This window comes from Rhinoraja longicauda, chromosome 5, assembly GCF_053455715.1.
Source record: "Rhinoraja longicauda isolate Sanriku21f chromosome 5, sRhiLon1.1, whole genome shotgun sequence".
Classification (NCBI taxonomy): domain Eukaryota; kingdom Metazoa; phylum Chordata; class Chondrichthyes; order Rajiformes; family Arhynchobatidae; genus Rhinoraja; species Rhinoraja longicauda.
Window position 1 is genome coordinate 60,525,111 of NC_135957.1, and position 21,116 is coordinate 60,546,226.

The window sequence follows — 21,116 nt, forward strand, 5'->3', positions numbered from 1 at the left end:
CAAATCATGTCCAATCAATTTAATTTACCACTGGTGCACTCCAATCAAATTGTAGAAACATCTCAAGGATAATCAATGGAAACAGGATGAACATGAACCTAAGTTCAATTTTGAGTATCATAGCAAAGGGTCTGAATAAATGTATATTTCAGTTATTTCTTTAACTATTTTGCAAAAATTTCTAAACACCTTTTTTCACTTTTTTATTATGGGGTAGATTGATTTTTATCATCAATTTAAAAATAAGGCTGTAACATAACAAAATGTGGAAAAAGTGAAGGGGTCTGAATACTTTCTGAATGCACTATGCAAGACACACTTCGAATTGCTAAAAGAACCAAGAATTATTAGGAATCTTGGTTCAGCCACGATCCTTCTGAAGATAGGGACTGAATGACCCACACGTTCTCACTTCTGATATTTACATGTCAGAACACTCCCACTAAATTTGTACTTCATTGTAGGTATTAATACAACTTCATAGCAGTTCAGTAATGTTCAAAGACAGTTTCTGGTTGGTTTTGTACTAATGTCCCATGTTCAGAATAATTTGCATGGTGCACTTTTTGGAATGAAACAATTTATTCCTTAATTGTTCACTTCCAATTTCCACAAATTTTCATAAATATTAAACAGCCATTTACAATTTATGATTCAATTAATAGAATAAAAATGCACCTAAAAATAGTTTACATAATGCTAATGGATATAGCAGCATTGCTGAATTATGGAACTCTAAAATGTAGGCCGAATTGGTTACGCTGCAATTCCCTCCAGGAGCTACCCTTACACTAATCACACACCTTTTTCTTATGAACACAGACTCGTGTAGAAGTCTATTTTAGAGTTACTTTGGATATTTACACGTAGTGGCCTCTTTATACTTGCGCAACCATATTCTAAATATAACATGCAGCCTTTTGTACTTTTAAGCATGGAGCAACAAACATTATTTAAACCTTTAAAATACTGCACCTTTTCACATTATTTGCTTTTATAATTATTTTTAATATAGCAAAGTTTCCTAGGAACTAACTAATGTTTTAGCAGGACTACCTGTACAAGGATGCTAAAGTTAAGAATTTGTATATTTGAAAAAATACTACAGTATGAAATATACTTGAACTATAATTTTTTATTGATAAAATTCACAAATAAAAGCTACACATTCATGCTTTTAATTAACAGTTAAAGTTTTCACAAATCTAAATTAATATTATTTCAATTGTTAGTGCTGCAATGGTTCTTGGATCAAATTAGCAAATTGCACAGCATTATAGAAACATTTTACAATACTGAAGTTTGAGATAAATGTACAAATAAAGTGAAGAGATTTTAATAAATGTGAAGTTTGTTAAAAACTAAAAGGCAAAGCCAAAACCATCAATAGGGCAACATTTACCAAAACAAATTTACTTTTCATGTTAACAAGTTGTAAACAAGAAAGTTTGGAGTTTTACTGTATTTGGTTGCAAACAGCTTTCCAGATGGTGTCGGGTCAGAGAAGGCAATTTCATTCTTATTCAGGTATGTTCCATATATGAAAGTATTTCTGAAATAGAGATACAAGTTGGTTCAGAACTAGCTAAACATTTTTGTGAAATAATCAAAGGATTACAATGGGAAATATTGTAAAATTATGAAAAATGCATTTGCCATGAATGTTCAAACAGGGAGATGAGGAATGACCAATACCCCTCAAAGGTTAATAATGGGGCATTTAACATTTTTGGTAAAAATCCAGCTGTTTGCCAATTTTTGTGTGAGGCATGGAAAAGATCATGCATCAAGCATCACTCATTGCACAAAGTACTTGGATTATCCATTTAACTACCTTAAATCAAGGCAATTACAGATCTGGGAAATGGGATTAGGGTAATAATGACTCATCAGGCCAGTGTAGACTGAATAGTTTCTTATACCATTAATACTGTAGCAAACTCATATTGCCTCAAGATGGTGCTATTGCAGTTTTGTAATTTGCTTGCTAGGTCTTCAGCAGTTAACCATTTGGAAATTAATCATTTGGGGTTTGGCTGGACAAAGGCAAAGTTATCAAACAACACTATACTTCTCTAAGAGCCGTTAACATCCCCAGCTCATTATTGATACTAGATTATCTCAGATCTTTTAAAACTGGGTTCCAGGAGTCTACTCTAATTTCTAGATTCATCAATTCTACATTTTTTGTCTAGCTATGGTCATTGTTCTCCATGCAAAGCACAGATAATTAACAATTCTGCTAACTACTGGATTTCCTATTTTGCTACTAGTGAATGATCAAAGGTTCCTGAGTCATAGACTGCAATCAGTGAAGTTAGACAACAGAACATCCTGCACGATAATTCAGATCAGTTACATCGAGGATAAATAAATAAAGGATTTGTTTATTGGTGTTTGGTCCACATTTTAAAATATTACAATTGCTTACTGGACAGCATCTAACATTCTGCTGGCAATTTTCTTTCTTCTCATCATGCAAAATGCCCAGATTCTGCTCACACCACAGAGAGCTTCTTCTGACTTTGTAGCACATTGCCAGGCACGCCGATATTCAAATAGCACATTGTTCTCAGTTATTTTCTGATCAGCAGGCTCTGTTAGCACCCTGAAGGCCTGAAAAAGTACCACGTAAAAATTGGAGGGTGAAGACTCAAAGTAACTGTTAATGAAACTGTTCATGATTACATTTCTCCACAATATTGGATAGGTGAAGGGAAAAATCAGTTTATGTAATTCTGTGATCATTATCTATTGTGTAATTTTATCCACTTGAAGATTTTTGAAGTTCGCATTGAAAGCCATGCACCCAACAAATTAATAGACTGAACAGCAAGTAGTTGACAGGAAGATATTTAATTTTTTGTTTTGAGGTTAAATCGTGACACAGTCACCACTTGTTATCAGGTCACAGAGCATTAGGAAATCAATTATTTAGTATTTATGTACAATTCACATTCCAATGTTGGTTCACTCTTAATCCATGACCAAATTCAGGTATTTGATAGAAATAAATTAATCACTGCAAGATGTCATAAAATCTCAATTTTTACAAAAGAAAAAATATGGAAATTTTGGTCATCAGGATTTCTAAAGAAGAATTAAGATTAGTTTCAGAGACAAATTTGGAATATATCACCATACCAACAATTAAAAACTAATTGCTCTGAAACATTGGGCTTGGAATGCAGGACAATCATAGACTGAAATATTATGACGGGGCAGAAGCTTAGAAGGCAACGCAAAGGTTTAAGGAGTGTTTAACTAGAATAGTCACAACTCTTGTAGATGATTTACATACAGCACAATCTCAAGCAAAGAAAAAGTAAAATGGAATGTCAAATCGCCCACCCTAATGCTTACAAGAACACTTGACACGTATGCAATTGTATCTTTACAATCAGTGTTTCACATGTTCCTTTATTTGCAGACTGTCATATTGCATACTCATTATAATACTCTATAATTGATGTGTGTTTAGCGTTACAGTGTCTAATGAGCAAGGGCCCAGATTTGTTTTGTTAAGTCTGCTGTTAGCTCTTATCTTTGCATGCATTCAATGTGCCTTGACAGTACACTGGGGAAAGTAGATGGGTGGATGGGATCTGTTGAGTATTACTGATGACCAAGCAGGAAATAAGCCAACTGTAGTGGGAACAAACAGGGATTGGTTACTCCGAATTGGACTGCTGGCAGGAGTGGAAGAGTACACTAATGACTACATCACTAGTAATCATGAAAATCAGAGAATAGTGATAACTGCATTTGAGAGTTGAAATTGCAAATTTCTGGAGCCTAACATACAATGAAAGAATAATCAAGTTAAGAATACGAGTGTGCTGAAAATGAGATGTGTAAACCCGGGGAACAGCTAATGTACAATACGCAGAGCTTGATCAATATTACACAATAGCTTTACCTGTTTGATATGTTCTGCAATAAGACAGCCAACAATCTTCTTTTCATTAGAGATAAACAAGTAGGTTTTACTTTGGCTTGGGCAGCTTAATGTGGCTTGTTGAAACCCCAATTCGCTATCTACCAACTCTCTCACTTCTTCCACCTGTTCAAGATACACACATGCTGTTATGCGAGAATACATCAAAATAGAAACAGACAAGTTTGACTTCCACTCTTCATATCCTTGTTTTCAGAAGATTAATCATCCTGACATATCACCATTCAACCTGAAAGCACGTTTCCTCTTCAAAATCCTCAAGAAATAGGAGTAGGGGAAATTCCTGTGAGCCTGCTGAGCAGATGTGATCTTTGGATTCAACTCCATTCTCCTGCCTGATTACCATAATCCATGATTAGCTGTAGACCCAATAAACTATATCAGCCTTGAACATAATTAATTAACATCTACAAACACCTGGGAAAGGTAATTGAAACGATTCATATCCATCAGAAATAGTTTCTCCTTATTTTGATTCTAAATGGGCGTCCTTTTACTGAGTGACTATGGCTCCCAAACTCCCCTACCAGACTTCATGCAGCAAGGAAACAGGCTTTTTGACCCAATTCATCCATGACAATCAAGTTGTGTAAATGAGCTATTCCCATTTGGCTGCGTTTGGCCCATATCCCTCTAAACCTATTCTATCCATGAACCTGAATAAATACCTTTTAAATGTAATTGTATCCACCTCTAACACTTCCCCTGGCAGCTCCTGCCACATACCCTCATCGGGTCTTCTTTAAATCACCCTCTCACCTTAAGTCTATGCCCTCTAGTTTTAGACGCCCCTGGGAAAAGATTGACAATTCATCTTATCTATGCTCCTCAAACCAAACAGGCACAAAGAGAACATGCAAACACCACACAGACAGGTCAGAATTGAACCTTGGTTGCTGCAGTTTTACCAGTTGCACCACCTTGTCACCCATTCAGATTAGAATACGGACACAGATAAACTGAACTAATAGCCATTGATAGGACATTTCTTTAAACAACTCCAAAACTTTTGATACAACTTTACAATCCACTAAAGACAACTCACTTCTCATACCCATGCAACTTTTTTTTAAATTTAAGAGTATAGTTTCAGTTTTAAATGTGTCATTATATCACTGAATGTTCTGTTTTTTAAATGATTGTTTTCCCTTCAGAGAATCTTTTGTCTGACATGGTAATTAATGCTCTCTATTACCATGTCCAACTCCAAATGGTCCTTTCACTGCTTTGGTCCATAATGTACTGTACTAGGAAACTATTCAAAATGTATTTCATGATTGTACATATAACTAACTTTGGCAATTTTATATTCCCATCTGATTGAATGGTGCCAGAACAATCTTGCTCTCAACGTTAGCAAAATCAAGGAGCGGATTGTTGACATCGGGAGGGGAAAGTCGTGGATCCACAAGCTTGTCTTTATCAATGAAATAGCAGAGAAGTCAACAGCTTCACATTCCCGAACCCAGCACATTGATGCAATCACAAATAAAACACACCAAGATTCTCTTCCTCGTCATGTTGTCAAATACGTTCTTGAACCTCTACAGTTGCATGGTAGAGAGGATGCTGACTGGTTGCATCATGGCCTGTTTTGGCAACTCAAACGCCCAGGAACAAAGGAAATTACAAAAAGTGGACAATGCCTGGTCTCTCATGTGTACTGATCTCCCTACCATCGAAGGGATCTATAGAAGGCACCCAACATCATAAAGGACCCAAACCACCATGACTATGCTCTGATTTCACTCCTAGCATTGGGAAGAAAGTATAGGAGTCTGAAAACCCGTGAACTCAGGTACCCCTTCTTCACAACAAACTGGCACTTGAACACTGCAAACACCAACTAAAAAACAAATTGTCTTGGTTGCACAAGGGACCTCGGGCTTTTTTTGAACCAATAGTATTTTCTTAATCTATTGAACTTTTTTTGTATTATGTTTTCTATGAGTACTGTGTTAATATCTACCATTCTATGATTACAGAGTGGTAGACATCGCCTGGTTCACCACAGGACCCAACCTCCCTACTAATGGAAGGGTCTATAGGAGGTGCTCCTCAAAAGGCCATCACTGAGCCATTTTACCTTTTTGAGAGCATACTTAGGATCATCAGGGAGAATCATAATAATCTTTCCATCGAGATATTCTGCCACAACACGCTCTTTCTTCCATCCCTGTTGTATTAAAAAGAAGTATTCTGTAATGTGCATTTATTTCAGGTTTCAACAATTCACAAGAGAGAGAAAATAATCATACCCAGCTAAGTGACATTATTTTATACTGTCTTGAATTCTCCATTCCAATAAAGCTCAATGTAAGCTTGAGGAACAGCACTTCATCTTCAGATGTGGCACATTAGAACCTTCTGGGCTCAATACCGAGTTCAACTATTTCAGGTATTGTCTTGTACTTCACATATCTACCATCTCTTTTTCTATTATTTCTGATTTTAATCATCTCCTGCAGACATACCAACCCCATTTTTCACCTAGTTGCACCACCAGTGTCATTCCATGCCAGAAATACCAGGAGAGGTATTTGAGAATTTTAAAATTGAGTTAGTGAGTAATGAAGACTTTAGGTTACCCAGAACTGTAAGCAATACCCTGGGAAGTCAATCAATAACTTTTATCTTGCAGATATACTTTGAAGAAATTAACTTTGGACAAAATTGCATACAACTAGTTTGAGATTGAATACAATATAACCCATACCACAAAACGAAGCCCTTCCAGGAACCTTTGGTGATATTGTATATGCTGCACTTCGTCCTCAGGGTTGGCTGCTGTATAAATCATTCCACAGGATTTGCACACGATGGGTCCAAAATGCTTCTGACCCGCATCCTACAAAATGACAACATCAAGAAAATTTTACTCTCATGGTCTTAGAAAGTTATACTCTTGAAAGCTAAAGCACTGTCCCAAGGCACTATAGCCCTAAAAGCTTGTTAGTGGTACAATTGGAACTTTCCTTTTATATTTGATGTATGAGTGCATCAAGAGCAAGTTTATATTTAAGCTTTTATTAGTTTAGTTTTGGGCAGTTTCTAATTATTAAAACAGAACTATCTCAATGAATAGCTTCTGTAATAAATCACTTATTTGAATTTTAAATTTAGAATAGATAAGAAAACTGTTCATGTTAACACGGAGATAGAATGTGCTTTGTTTTGACCCAGTTTTTAAGCACATGTCAAAAAGCAACATTCTCATTTCAGATTAAACATGACAATAATTTTTTTTAGTTCAATCCCCACCTAGAAATGGTTTCTGGACCAAAAGAAACTAGTAAACATAATGTCAGTATGTATTAGGCTCACTTACCACTGAATTCTGCATATCCTATTTTCAATATCAATTGGCAATTGGAAAAGTTTAGACATGCATGAGATAGGTGATGATGATTTGGTCTATTGTGTCATTGATTTATGAGAAATGGTTCTAAAATCTAAGCTACAACATTTTCGAAAGACATGGACAATACTATTTACATGGATCCACTGGTCACTGCAAAGGCTATGTTTGCAAACGTGCACTCAGCAGGCATGAAGGTGAGAAACACAGGTTGTCCCCAAAGTTCAAATGCCTGACCCATGAATTCCCATACAAACAAATAAGCATTTGGGAGACTGGCTGGATGGCTTTGAAGGCTGGCTGTCACGTGGCTGCGGTCCAGTGATCTATTGCACCCAGGAACAATACATGCTCTGAACATGATGTCGTCCATTTTATGAAGATTATCTAGGGAGATGACATCCAGGCCAGCTCACGTGCAGTAAAATATTTTAAAGGAACATTATTTACCAGAGATAGACTCTGGTTAACATTTCTTAACATCAACTTTATTAAGAATGGGAAAACAAGATGCCAAACATTTAAACTCCCCATCCCATTCCCATACGGACCTTTCTATCCTGAGCCTCCTCCACTGTCAGAGGCCACATGCAAATGGGAGAAACAGCACATCATATTTCTCTTGGGCAGCTTATAATAAAGCTGTATGAATATTGATTTCTCACATTTCAAGTAGCCCTTCCCCCACCCTGGTCATACTGCTGGTTCTACTGTTTGCATCCATATATCTCTTCATTATTACCTCTTCCACAGCCAACAATGGACTATTGTGGGCTCCATCTTTCCTTGGTCATCGGTGCCAGCTCTGATTTGTTCTGAACCTTTTCATACCTCTTGTTTCCCTCTCTCCTGACTCAGTCTGAAGAAGGGTCAAGACCAAAAATCTATTCCCATGTGACATCAGATCTGCACCCATCTTCTGCTGCATGGGAGCTCAATTCACGGGCACATTTCTGGGTTAAGAACATTTCTCAGGAAAGGAACCTTGCCATAACCTAGACCTGCAAAGTAACTTGTTGAAGAACAAAACTCAACCTATGAAGATATTTTTCATTAAACATGAAGATATAATACCAGCACTGAACAAGTCATCTGGAATCCCTGCAGGTGCCTAGGTCAGGTACGCTGAGCAAATTTTACTGAGCTCCAAGGCTGAGCCATCAACATGCCCGATTTGACAGAAATTTAAGCTGAGCAAAGGCTTTGCTCTCTGATGTTCAGTCATTTAATAATTACTAAAGGTAATGTAACTTAGAGGTAATCAAAGACATTAAACTGCTTACAAAATTCATAAAAATCTCACATTTTAGTATTTTTTCCCCTCTTCTCTAAGCCAAGAATCGTCTATTAAATTAAAAAGGTGCCCAAGACTTGCCAGGTCAAACTTAGTGTAAAACCAGAGAAACAATTACTCAGAATAATATGGGGGAATCCCAACAATGTTAAGATTCAGCCTCTGGTCTTCATATGGTATTAAAGGGCATGGGACAAAAGGATATAGTTGTGTCAGTCACTTGGCAAGTTCTGGATTTGGCAAGTGTAGGAGCAATTTATGTGGGAATAACTGAGCACCAGTGGTTCACTAATAAATTGCTGACAAGAACCAGCATTATTTTGCCCACAAGAGTTCTGTAAAATGGATCAAAATTTGGAAATTTATAAGATCCTCTCTTTGTAGAAACTTAATCTATTTTCAAATTACGTCACTTCTCATTCACTATTAAGTTTAAGTAACATTATAAAGTTATTCATTAGCTAGTTCATTCTATAAAATCAATCCAATTCCAACTTACTATTATTAACTGATCACTATGTACTTTATCAAAATCTCTCTTTTTGTTTTTCTGTAAAGGTGCATGGCAAGGCATCTTGGAGAGAGAAACAGAATTACCGGATCCAATGGTTGTTATTTCTTCTTTTGGTAGCTCACATCTGAATAGAAAGAAATTATAATGAGACATCTATGAAAATGAACATTGTAGTAAAATAATTTTGCTATTGCAACGAATTGTGGACGCCAGCCAGACCATCACACAAACCAATTTCCCTTCCATTGACTCCATTTATACCTCACGCTGCAGCATAATCAAGGACGAGTCGCACCCTGGCCACTCCCTCTTCCCTCTGGCAAAAGGTGTAGAAGTGTAAAAATGCACACCTCCAAATTCAGCGAGTTTCTTCCCAGCTTTTAACAGGCAACTGAACCATCCAACCACAAGATAGCAGTCCTGAACTATTATCTACCTCATTGGTGATCCGCAGACTATATTTGATCAGACTATACTGGCTTTATCTTGCACTAAATGTTATTCTGTATCATGTGTCTGTACACTGAATGGCTCGATTGTCATCACGTATTGGCTTTCCGCTGACTGGTCAAAATGCAACAAAGGCTTTTCACTGTACCTCTGTTCACGTGACAATAAACTAAACTATTAGATTAATAAGGCAGTTAATAATAACCCTGAACATCTCCATGGCTGTGCTCTGATTTGCCACCCAAGTTGTTTGTTGTTAATCTACTTTATCCCAATTTTAAAAGTTCAAAAAATACAAAAGATCAATCTTTTTACATCTTTGCTCCCCTTCTTTCCACCAAATTCCAATTACATTATTGCACCATTGCCAATGTTTGTACATCATTTCTGCTGGTATGGAGCAACCAAACTGTTCCCTGCACTCCAAGAATAATCTAACCAAGCTACTATCATCAAAAAAAAATCAGCCTGGTGGAAATGAAATCGAATGCTTTGTTTCACTTTTCTAAAAAAACAAAGCCTTATTAACCTGCATACATTTTATTCACCTGGATTCCAAGATCCTGTTGCCATACCACCAGTTAAGTGCTTTCCAAAATTGAATTTGGCCTCATTATTTTTTTCTAAAAACAAATGCATATATTTGATAAAGCCCAGAAAGAACATTACTGACATAGTGGAAGAGTAATCACGTTTCCACTTCTGGCCTCTGCCTACTTAACCTATTTAAATGTTTTCAATAAAATTGTGGAGACTGCAGAGAACTCATATGCTAGCATTTCAAAACTATTCTAACAATATCGAAGCTTGGTGCCATGAATACATACTGTACTCAAGGCCCATTGCCATCCATACCTTTTGCTGCCTGGACGAATACTAAAAATGGGATAAATAGCATCAGTCGACAGCAAGCCTGAAAGATAAAGATGCTCATTTTCAAAACAAAGGTACCTGACCAAATAATAGTGTAATCATAAAAAAAACAATACTTTAACGTCAGTAATCACAATTATAAAGAATTTATCTTCATTTAGTGCAGACTTTTAAAATTAAATTTGAAAGAAAACAGAGTTTATGTTTCAATTAAAAATAAACTGCATTTTATCCAACTTACTAAATAGAGCTAAACATTGAGACACTATATTTTGTGCATTTCTATCATTGACATAATCCAAAAGTTCTGCATTAGCATTCAGAAAATTATTTCACCAATTAGTTTCCTCTCATTGACTTAAAAATCTGTTCTCTCTTACGATACACTTCTTGCTGTTTTTCTAGCTTTAAGCTACTTGGTTGTCTTAGTTCTCAGATCCAATGAAGTTCTAAATCAGAACTATTAATCTGCAAATTTCAACATTTTCAGGTTTCTTGCAACTGCTTAATTATGCCAGACACAAAGAAAACAGCAGATGCTGGAATCTTGAACGAAAAACAAAGTGCGGGAGGAATTCAGTAGGTCAGGTAGCATCAGAGCGAGATGGACCAGTAACATTTTAGGTTGGGACCCTTATTTAGACTGAGGAAGTATCCTACCTGAAATGTTATTTGTTTATTTCCCTCCACAGATGTTGCTTGGCCTGCTGAGCTCATCCAGCACTTAGTTTTTTGCTTGATTATGTCACCTAGTTTGTCTTCCTTCATAGTCCCATTTCTTGTGGCATTTACAAGCAATGCTAAAAGCTTACCCAAAAACTAAAGACCATCTTACTATACCAATTATGAATCTATCCTCAATTTTACTCTGAATAGAGGTATGGAATTTTGGGTGGTGCCTTCTACATATTGTGCCCATACATTTTCTCTAATGACTCACAACCACAATATTTAGACACCATTTGCTTTGCTGGGCATTATTCACTCGATGCATTGGCAAACAATTATGTCAAGCATAAATTTATTCTCATTAAATATTATAAGAAATATTACCACCGATTCCACGAGCACATGAAAAAAAATCACCTTTGTTTTTTTCAGTATTTCCAAGTGATTTTTCATCTTCTTGCTCCAAACTGGTAGTTTTTTCATTCTTAAGATACAAGATAAAATAGTGACAAAGCAATTGTTTTTTAAGTACATCCTATTTGAACATGCTCAGGTGTAAAATTTATGAATGGAATCAGGATATGAGAATATGAAAGGTGCATTACAAGTACAAATTCTAATACATCTCTTGATAATTCTTTAAACCAAAGTTTTTTTAATGTGAAATTGGCTAAATCTAAAAACATACTGTACCCGCTTCTGACAGTCAATAGACCCATGGTAGATGCATCTTATCAGAATGCATCACAGCTTGCTCTTTGCAAGATCACAAAAAACTGGAGAATTGTGGATGTAGCCCAACCACACAAACCAGCTACTGCATCTACACTTCAAACTGCCTCGTGAAACAAGCCAACACAATTGTTTATCCTAACCTAAATTGCAAGATTAGGGGATCATCTGTAGGCAATCTTCCCAGCATGTGTATTTCAGCAATATACCATTCTAATATACATTCGAAAGGTGGAAGGAAGATTCGGCCACATGGCTCCCAGACCAAGCTTTCTAATTTTCTGGAGAAAGACCATCTCTACAATTAAGATTGGGATTTCATGTTTAGCACTCCAACAAGCTGGTTTAGAAAATAATTGTTTCAAAGTCCTTAGTGCAACCAAGAGTTTGTAGTTCAAAGTCTTCAATAGCAGTAGGGCACCCTTTTTAATCACACTCACAAGTTTTTATTTGGAATACAATGGCTTTTTACTGCCACATATGCACTGCACAGTAAAATTCTTGCACGGGTCATCATATTTTGGCACCATTTACAAAAGAAGAAAAATCCAAAGCACACGTTGGATGTACTGGAGCGTTCCCGATCCAGGTGAGCCGAAGCCCCAGGGTGCTTACACGACCAACTCGACCCTCCACCAGACAATGTTCCTCTCCTCACGGAGGGCACTGCCTACAGCCGACCTTGAAGGCGCTGGAGAAAATACCCCGGTCCTCACATGGTCACACACCTAACCAGTCATATTTGAACTCTGACCCTAAACAAACATTGTCAGCATAACATAAAAATATCACTTGATAAACTTCAACATATACAAGTCATATATACAGTACAAAACAATATACCTGTAATTCCACAATTTTTTACGTTTTTGGCCACACACATGACTGAGAATGGCCTTATTGTGTCGTATGCAAATTGTATTGGATCCAGGTTCTTCCCAAGGTGAAAGCAGACATGCACCATAACCAACATCTCAAAGCACTTCATCACCATAAATGTTAATGCCACCGGTTGGTGGTGATCAAAGCAAGTCACTTGCCCTTCTTGGGCATCAGTATTATTGATGCCCTATTAAAGCATGTGGGAACCTCAGACCTCAGTAATGAGGTTGAGGATGCACTATAAAATAAACCAGAATATCCCAATGCTTAAAAGTTAAGTAAATCTAAACATGTGATGCTTAAACCATAACATACATATGCTACACCTTTAGTTTAGTTTCATCCTAAATGTTGAATGAAGCAAACAAAATTACGAGGGATAGCAATTTAACCCGCACATATCTCCTCTGGTTTTGGTGACATGGTACACAGCAACGTAGTTAATGAAGATAAACACTTTCGACTCACACCATTCTGTACGCACAAACAGGATTCCTACAAAAGAATTCAGTGATTATGAAATCACAAACATATTTTCTAGAAATAATTAAGTGTAGGCAAATGCAACACAATATCTAATACAGGCTCTATCTTACTTCTGCCGTTGAATCTATCTGTTGCAATGACTTCTCCATGGTTGCAAATGTTGAATAATTGGATTGTTTCACTTCGATTCTCTTAAGTACCACCTTCAATTCTTTAGTAAGTAAAACATTGACTAAACGTGTAGTTAAGTATGTAGATTTTTCAACTTTTCCTCGTTTGGCTTTCATACTAGAAGCGTTGTCATTGATCTTCTCATTCAATTTATTGCTGTGATCACCTCTCAGAAGTTTGTTCAGATTGGACTCATCTTTGGCATTGCTCTCCCTTTGTTGGCTTACACCATCAGATGAAAGTGATTTCTTGTTAGTCTCTGGAAGACTCTTTTTGAACCAAGGCTGGGATTTTCTACCAGTAGAAAAGAAAGCTGCTCCTTTTTTAATTCTAGGTGTTTGCTGTACCTTCAAACCATTTATCCTTGAACTAAAAGTAAGTGTTTTAGCCATGGGTCCATATTGCACACTATCTTTCAGAAGGGTCCGTTTTGAAGTAGCGTTCGATTTGACTTTATTCTTATTTACTTGTGATTCCATTGAAGCGAATGGAACTTTAGAAATTGAAACAATTGACATTTTTTCTTTTGGTCCTATCTTTCCCTTTGCTTGATATTTTACACTCTCTATTTCAGAATGTTGAGTTGTAGCAACAGGTTTTGAAAGCTTACTGTGATTGATTAATTTTCTCTCGAGAGGAGTGAGATACATCTGCTTTTCCATCCTGTAAAAAGACTTTGGAGACACGACAGACTCACATGGACAGTCCTTTCCATTGGGAGTCAGTCTGGAGGTTTTCCGTGAATCACCTTGATGTTCATTAATAGACAAATTGTCTAAAGCACAATTGATGATATTTTCTTTATAATTCCTATCACTTTGAGAATGTATTAACTTTGAGGTTGTTAACTCAGGCGAGGACATTTTTAATGAACAGTCAACACCATCAAAATTAAGTATTCTTTTTCTTTCCGGTGTTCCTGATATTGGAGTGTTGATGGGGGTGTAATCTTGCCTTTTAAATACAGAAAAAAATACAAATTAGTATTTTACAGCTAATCTTTACAAGGTTAAATTCAAGCAGCGATTTCACTTTTTATAGTAAAACAAATTCCAACATCAACTTCAAGTGCAAAATAAAATTAAAATCTCTACGTAACCAGGTCATCCAGCAAAAAACATCGATCCTCTCCTCTTTTGCCAGGCATCTCGCAGATTAGTTTAGAGATAGTGTGGAAACACGCCTTTCGGCTCGCCGAGTCCACTCCGACCAACAATCATCCCGAACACTAGTTCTACCGTACGCTCTTTCTTACGCTTTGCTTTCTAAATAACTATTTATTGCACGCAATTTCCAATTATTCTTCATGGGCAAATAATGTCACATGGTAGCAAAGTGTATTGTAAACAATGATAAAACACCATATTTGATTTGTCATTATTAAATTAGAATAGAAAAGTTTTGAAAGATTTCACTTTTGTGAATGAGCAATATTAATTACCAGAGACCTTGGAAAGAAGTAATATACATACAATAATGTCCAGAACAGAGATATCTCAGAAGTAATGTAGTTTTGCTACATTCAGTTTGTGATAGGTTATTTATAAAGGGGATTTGTGGACACAAATTACCTATGGTATGATCACCTTAACCCTCTCTTCATTAGGTAATCAGGTGCAGATTTATCCCCACAAAAGCAGATATTAGCTTATATTGACCATGTTAAAGCTAAAGTTGGTGCATAGTTTTTGTCCAATTATCAAAAAGATAGAGAAGCACTGGACAAATATCAAGAGATTTATAAACATTTCCGCAGACCTGCAAGTTATTTCTATAAAAGGGAAACAAAAACAGGCTGAATCTACTTTAGAGTCAGAGAGTTATGTAGCACAGAAACAGGCTCTTCTGTTCAACTCATTCAGGCTGATCAGGTTGCCTGCACGCGGTAGTCTCATTAATCTACATTTGGCCCATACACCCCTAATCCATTCCTATCCATGCACTTACCCAAATGTCTTTTAAATGTGGCAATTGTACTGCCTCTATCACATATCTCTGATACCTCATTCCATACATTCAACAACCTCCATGGTGAGACCACACGTGTGCAGGTTTGGTTGCCAAGCTTTAGGAAGGATGTCGTTCAGAAGCAACAGGTGCAGAGACGATGCACAAAGATGAATGTTCTCGGTGAAAAAAGTTGTCCCTCAGGTACCAATTAAAACTTTCTCCTTGCACCATAAACCTATATCCTCTGGTTTTAGATTCCCTTGCCATTTGAAAAACACTGCAACCAATCAACTTATCCATAACAGTCATTATTTTATATACCTCTATAAAAGGCACTTCTCAGCCTCCTACACTCCAGGGAAAGTTGCCAAACTATCCAGGCTCTCCTTGCAACATAGCCTCTTTGGACCCAGTAACATCTTGTTTAACTTTGATCTTATGTCATCATAACTATAAAAAATAGAAATAATCCCATCAAAGTGATCACCCTCTTCATAGTTCTGAGTTCAACCATAGAGCCTGACTGGATGACCCCCCCAGGAATATCCATTCCAAGTCTTTCCAGGTGAGACAACGATTCACATGCACCTCCTCTAAACTCATCTACTGCATCCAGTGTTGCCCCCACCTCCTCTTTCTCGCTCTCCTTCTTTCCTGTGCCCTACCTGGACTCACACCCATTTCTTCCCACCTCCTTCATTCGTTCACAATTCACAACCCTTGAATCCTTATCTCACACCTTTAGTCTTTTCACTTCTGGCCTTTGTCCACCCATCTGCCCATTAACCCCCTCCCTCCCCACCTGTATCCATCTATTACTTACTAGGGTTTGTACTGTCCCTCCTCTCTTCCAACTTTCTTCCCTCTCCCCCCCCCCCCAACCACAATCAGACTGAAGAAAGGTCCTGACCCGAAACATCACCAATCCATGTTCTCCAGAGATGCTGCCTGACCCGTGGAGTTACTTCAGTCTTTAAAAAAAATAATAAACCATCATCTGCCGTTCCTCATTTCTACCAAGTGCTGCTGTGATTTTTTCCCCCTAATAATAAAAAAACAACACCCCCTCCTTGTTTACTCTCACCTCAGGCTTCTTGCATTAAGATAAATGTAGTTTAGCCTGGCAGACCTTCCTCACTCCCTGTCCTGCCGAGTAAACTTGCTTGCTTTAACTTCAATATTGGCCTCAACTTTCTTATATCTCCAGGCATGCGAGGCGTACAGAGGGGGTCAAAAAATTGGGGAAATTTACACACAAAATTACCAGTTTCAAGCCTCTTTTAGTGCATTTCAAAATAAAAACATACATTACAAAATAATGTGAATATGTCACCGTTTCCCAATAACATTTTTATTATTTTAATTAATTTAGTTATATAATCTTGCACTTAAATTTAATATTTACTCATTACAGTTCCACTACTGATTTTCTGGCACTTTTGGTTCCAGCGCTTTGCTGATTTATCCAGCCAGCCAAGGAAATCGGCTATGGGGATAGATGTGCTGGCTCCAGCTGGGCTGGAGTTCCAGAGCCCCGGCCACAGGTTGCAAATTCAACCCACCGATCGGCCGTGGAAGTCCCGATCAGGTCGAGATTGGCTGCCCAGCCTAGGTGCCACATTTTCGGGGAGACTTCCAGGGCTTTCAAGTGGGCCCTCGTAATTTTGTCCAGATTTCAATGATTAGCGGCTATTTCTCACAGAACCCCTAGCGACCTCTATCGGAACCCTAGTGTTTATTTATTTTTTTTTCCTTTATTTTTTTCGATCGATTTCTCCGTTGGTAAATGCGATTTTGGCAAAGTGAAAAACGCGGAAATCGTGCAAAAAAGCGCGGAAAATGGATTTTAAAAACACGGAAACTTCACATGCCTGTTTCTCATAACTTCCCTGTAGTTACAGCCCTGGCAAACTTGTTTAAACCCAACCAAATAATACAAGCAGATCTCCCCACCAGCAATTTCAATTTCTCCATCCAGATCAGGTGCAATCTGTCTCTCTTGCACTTTACCTCTGCCCCAAAAGAGATCCCAACGATCCAAGAACATGAATCCCTCCCCTATGCACAAGCTCCTCACAAGCTCCTCAGCCATCCATTCACTGTCCCATTCTCCTATTAGCACGTGGCACCAAGCAAATCGATAGGTTATAGCTCTTGAGGTCCAAGTTTTTAATCTGCTGCTTAACTCCCTATATTCACTTTATGGAACCTCATCCCTTTTTCAAACAATGTTGTAGGTACCAATGAGGGCAAAGACCTCTCGTAACTCACACTCTCCCTTAATAATGTTCTGCAACCGCTCAGGCATCTGACACGCAGGCACTTGGGAAACAACAAACCATTTTGGAGTCTTGTTTGCAGCCACAGAATCTCCCAGTTGCCCTTTACTTGAAAGGAAAGATAGCAAGAGGCTTGAATGGAGGATAAATACTGGCTAGCCTGTATCTGTGCAGTACTCTCAATGTAAAGAAAACACAGCTTACCTATCACCTTTAGAAGAACTAACTTTCCTCTTTTTTGGGGTGTGTTTAGACATTTTCCTCATGAACTGAAAGAAATTGAAAACTAATGATTAATTACATAATCAAAAGCAGTTGGAGCATAAGAAGTAACGACCACAATTATATTATGTATAGTAACTCATTCAATGCCACTGGGTATCAACTATATTTGTAGAAATGGCGGGACTGTCGTATGTTGAAAGGCTGGAGCAATTAGGCTTGTATACACTGGAATTTAGAAGGATGAGGGGGGATCTTATTGAAACATATAAGATAATTAGGGGATTGGACACATTAGAGGCAGGAAACATGTTCCCAATGTTGGGGGAGTCCAGAACAAGGGGCCACAGTTTAAGAATAACGGGTAGGCCATTTAGAACGGAGATGAGGAAGAACTTTTTCAGTCAGAGTGGTGAAGGTGTGGAATTCTCTGCCTCAGAAGGCAGTAGAGGCCAGTTCGTTGGATGCTTTCAAGAGAGAGCAGGATAGAGCTCTTAAGGATAGCGGAGTGAGGGGGTATGGGGAGAAGGCAGGAACGGGGTACTGATTGAGAGTGATCAGCCATGATCGCATTGAATGGCGGTGCTGGCTCGAAGGGCTGAATGGCCTACTCCTGCACCTATTGTCTATTGAAATACTTTACTTATATTGACAAATTTTCATTGCGTACTTTTAAGTCAAATGCAGCTGTTGGACAGAAAGAATATATAGATTAAACATTTGCAATCGACATCAAAATCAATAGGGAAATAAAATGATCAAGATCAACGTGATCATGTTGAAAGCAGTTAAAAGTGATTTAAAAACAGAGTGGGTGGAAATATTTGAATCATTATTTTGCTTTAGTGTTCACAACAGGATACATCCTAAGAAAATTGATGCCAAATCATTATGGTACTAAGAATGACAAAATCATGTAATAAATTAGATAATGGTGCCAAATAATAACAAATCCCCAGGACTGGGTGGATTAATCGGAGAAAATGCAGTGCTCTAACAATAACTTCCAAAGATCTCTTGATCCATTTCTTTAGAAAATTTGTGTATGTACCTCTTGTTCAGTTAAAGTAAGAGGAAACCAAGAAAATATCTATAGTCAACATTTCAGGTTGTTGACCTGTACTGAATTGAAAAGAAAAACAGAATTCATACATGCTGTAAGTTGCAAAGACGACAATTGATGGGAGAGAACAAAGCAAATGTTTGTGATATGATGGAGACTAAGGATTTTTGACCTTTCACTGGAACCACTCAACTGAACAAAGCTGGACATCAAAAGTGATGTATTAGAGAAAATTGGCATGTCCAAATATGTCAAAGACTGCATGGAGGTTAAATGACCAGGAGGAATAATGCAATGTAATTTGGAAGTTTTTACGGGTTGTTCCAAGATTGTAACCCGGTAAGAGATTTAAACATGAGATACCAGAAAAGATCACAGAATGAAAAGGTAACAATATTCATAAATTTAACATAAAGTGAGGGGAATAGGAGCAAACTTCCATCTGGCCTTCCTCAATCTGACGATTCAGCAAAAAAACAATCCAAGTTTGTCCAAACTCCCCTAGCTAACATCCTCTGATAAAGGCAGCACCCTCTCAAAAGCTTCCACATCCTTCCTGTAAAGAGGCAACTAGAATGGCACGCAATATTACAAGGAATTGCAGATGCTGATTTACAAAAAACAGACACAAGTGGCTAGGGTCCCCACCTGAGATGTCACCTATCCATGTTCTCGAGAGATGCTGTCTGACTCGTTGAGTTACTCCAGCACTTTGTATCGATCTTTGTGAAGGCCCATTCAGAAATTGAAACAGAAAATGCTGCAAATGTCAGCCAGTCAGTCAACATCCACCAAAAGTTTTAGTTTATTATTCTGACATGGAAGAGTGAAACGATTTTTGTGTGCTATAGACAATAGGTGCAGGAGTAGGCCATTTGGCCCTTTGAGCCAGCACCACCATTCAATGTGATCATGGCTGATCATTCTCAATCAGTACCCCGTTCCTGCCTTCTCCCCATACCCCCCTGACTCTGCTATCCTTAAGAGCTCTATCTAGTTCTCTCTTGAATGCATTCAGACTTGGCCTCCACTGCCTTCTGGGGCAGTGAATTCCACAGATTTACAACTCTCTGACTGAAAAAGTTTTTCCTCATCTCCGTTCTAAATGGCCTACCCCATATTCTTAAACTGTGGCCCCTGGTTCTGGACTCCCCCAACATTTGGGAACATGTTTCCTACCCCTTAATAATCTTATATGTTTCGATAAGATCCCCTCTCATCCTTCTAAATTCCAGTGTATACAAGCCTAGCCGCTCCAGTCTTTCAACATAATCCAGTCAAAGAACACACTAGACATGAATACAATCAAGCTGTCCACAGTGCACATAGACAATAAAGGGTACAGATAAAAACACTTCATTAGAACTAGAAATTAGAGATGACAATTTAATTTTCAATTTAGTTTAGTTTTAAATTGATGACAGCTTCAGGGAGAATGGATTGGAAACATGGGAATCTGATAGGGCGAGGCCAGGGTTGCCCATGTTTACAGAACTATCTCGTGAATACCTTCAGAGGTTTATCCTGGCGTGGGACACAATCTAATAAGGTACAAGTATTAGGATGAGGACATGGACAGTTCTCCATGAAGTGTAGAGGATAACCGAAAAGATCGCGGTAAATTCCCTGACAAGGTTACCCACGAGCTCCATAAACAGCCATCCCTCTTAAATCCACTAATCTATAAAATGCAAATATTGGAAATCTGAAATAAAAATAAAATTCTGCGAACACGCGGGAGGTCTGGCAACGCCTGAAGATAAATAAAGTTAACATTACACGTCCTGGACTTTTCATCAGTATCTTAAAGATGCCGTGTGTGACTATTCCAACATGTTATACTTAATTTAAGATTTCCACCTGCAGTGTGCAGAAGGACGGCCGAAAATGCAGTGATGGATGTGAGGGAGTGTGAGCGCGGTGCGGTGCGGTGCCCGCCTGCCGTGTGAGGCGCCCAGGCTCAGGAGGCTGCAGATCTCCCGCCCAACACTTCACCCAATCGCTGAAGTGGGCGGCCCAGCAGGGAAAGCAAAGCACCTCAGCCCTCACCTCACCCACAACAGCCCGAGATCCTCTCCCCGTCCGCGGGTCGCCCAGTTCACCCTGGCCCGGGCCTTCACTTGGCCTCAACGCCTCTCTCATCAGCTCAGGCCACTGGGTTCGCCCTGTTCTCGGTGCCGTCTCTCCCCTCAGGTCACCGGGTTCACCCTGTCCG

The 21,116-nt window shown here is 38.2% G+C and overlaps 1 protein-coding gene across 2 annotated transcripts; it reads right to left on the minus strand.

Annotated features, from left to right (window-relative positions):
- Positions 1-1,344: 1,344 nt before the first annotated feature.
- Positions 1,345-21,036, minus strand: esco2 (establishment of sister chromatid cohesion N-acetyltransferase 2). 2 transcript variants are annotated; one of them, XM_078399626.1, is made up of 11 exons: positions 20,951-21,036; positions 17,821-17,885; positions 13,327-14,341; positions 11,534-11,600; positions 10,430-10,487; positions 9,110-9,248; positions 6,675-6,806; positions 6,045-6,134; positions 3,920-4,063; positions 2,432-2,616; positions 1,345-1,552 (listed from the first exon to the last, which is right to left on the minus strand). In XM_078399626.1, exons 2-11 carry the CDS (start codon positions 17,880-17,882, stop codon positions 1,420-1,422), a joined length of 2,025 nt encoding a protein of 674 aa, XP_078255752.1. In that variant the 5' UTR covers positions 17,883-17,885; positions 20,951-21,036; the 3' UTR covers positions 1,345-1,419. The 2 variants fall into 2 exon arrangements, with proteins under 2 accessions (XP_078255752.1, XP_078255753.1); XM_078399627.1 differs by lacking the exon at positions 20,951-21,036 and adding an exon at positions 19,550-19,600.
- Between the last annotated feature and the right edge of the window lie 80 nt (positions 21,037-21,116).

Bases quoted from the DNA above. Each gene is read 5' to 3' on its own strand.
- esco2 (XM_078399626.1), bottom strand. From the start codon at position 17,882: ATGAGGAAAATGTCTAAACACACCCCAAAAAAGAGGAAAGTTAGTTCT. The intron at 6,135-6,674 runs GTATGGGTTATA...TTAATACAACAG, and splicing joins TGGAAGGGCTTCGTTTTGTG to GGATGGAAGAAAGAGCGTGT. The intron at 1,553-2,431 runs GTAAGCAATTGT...TCTCTATTTCAG, and splicing joins AGAATGTTAGATGCTGTCCA to AAATACTTTCATATATGGAA.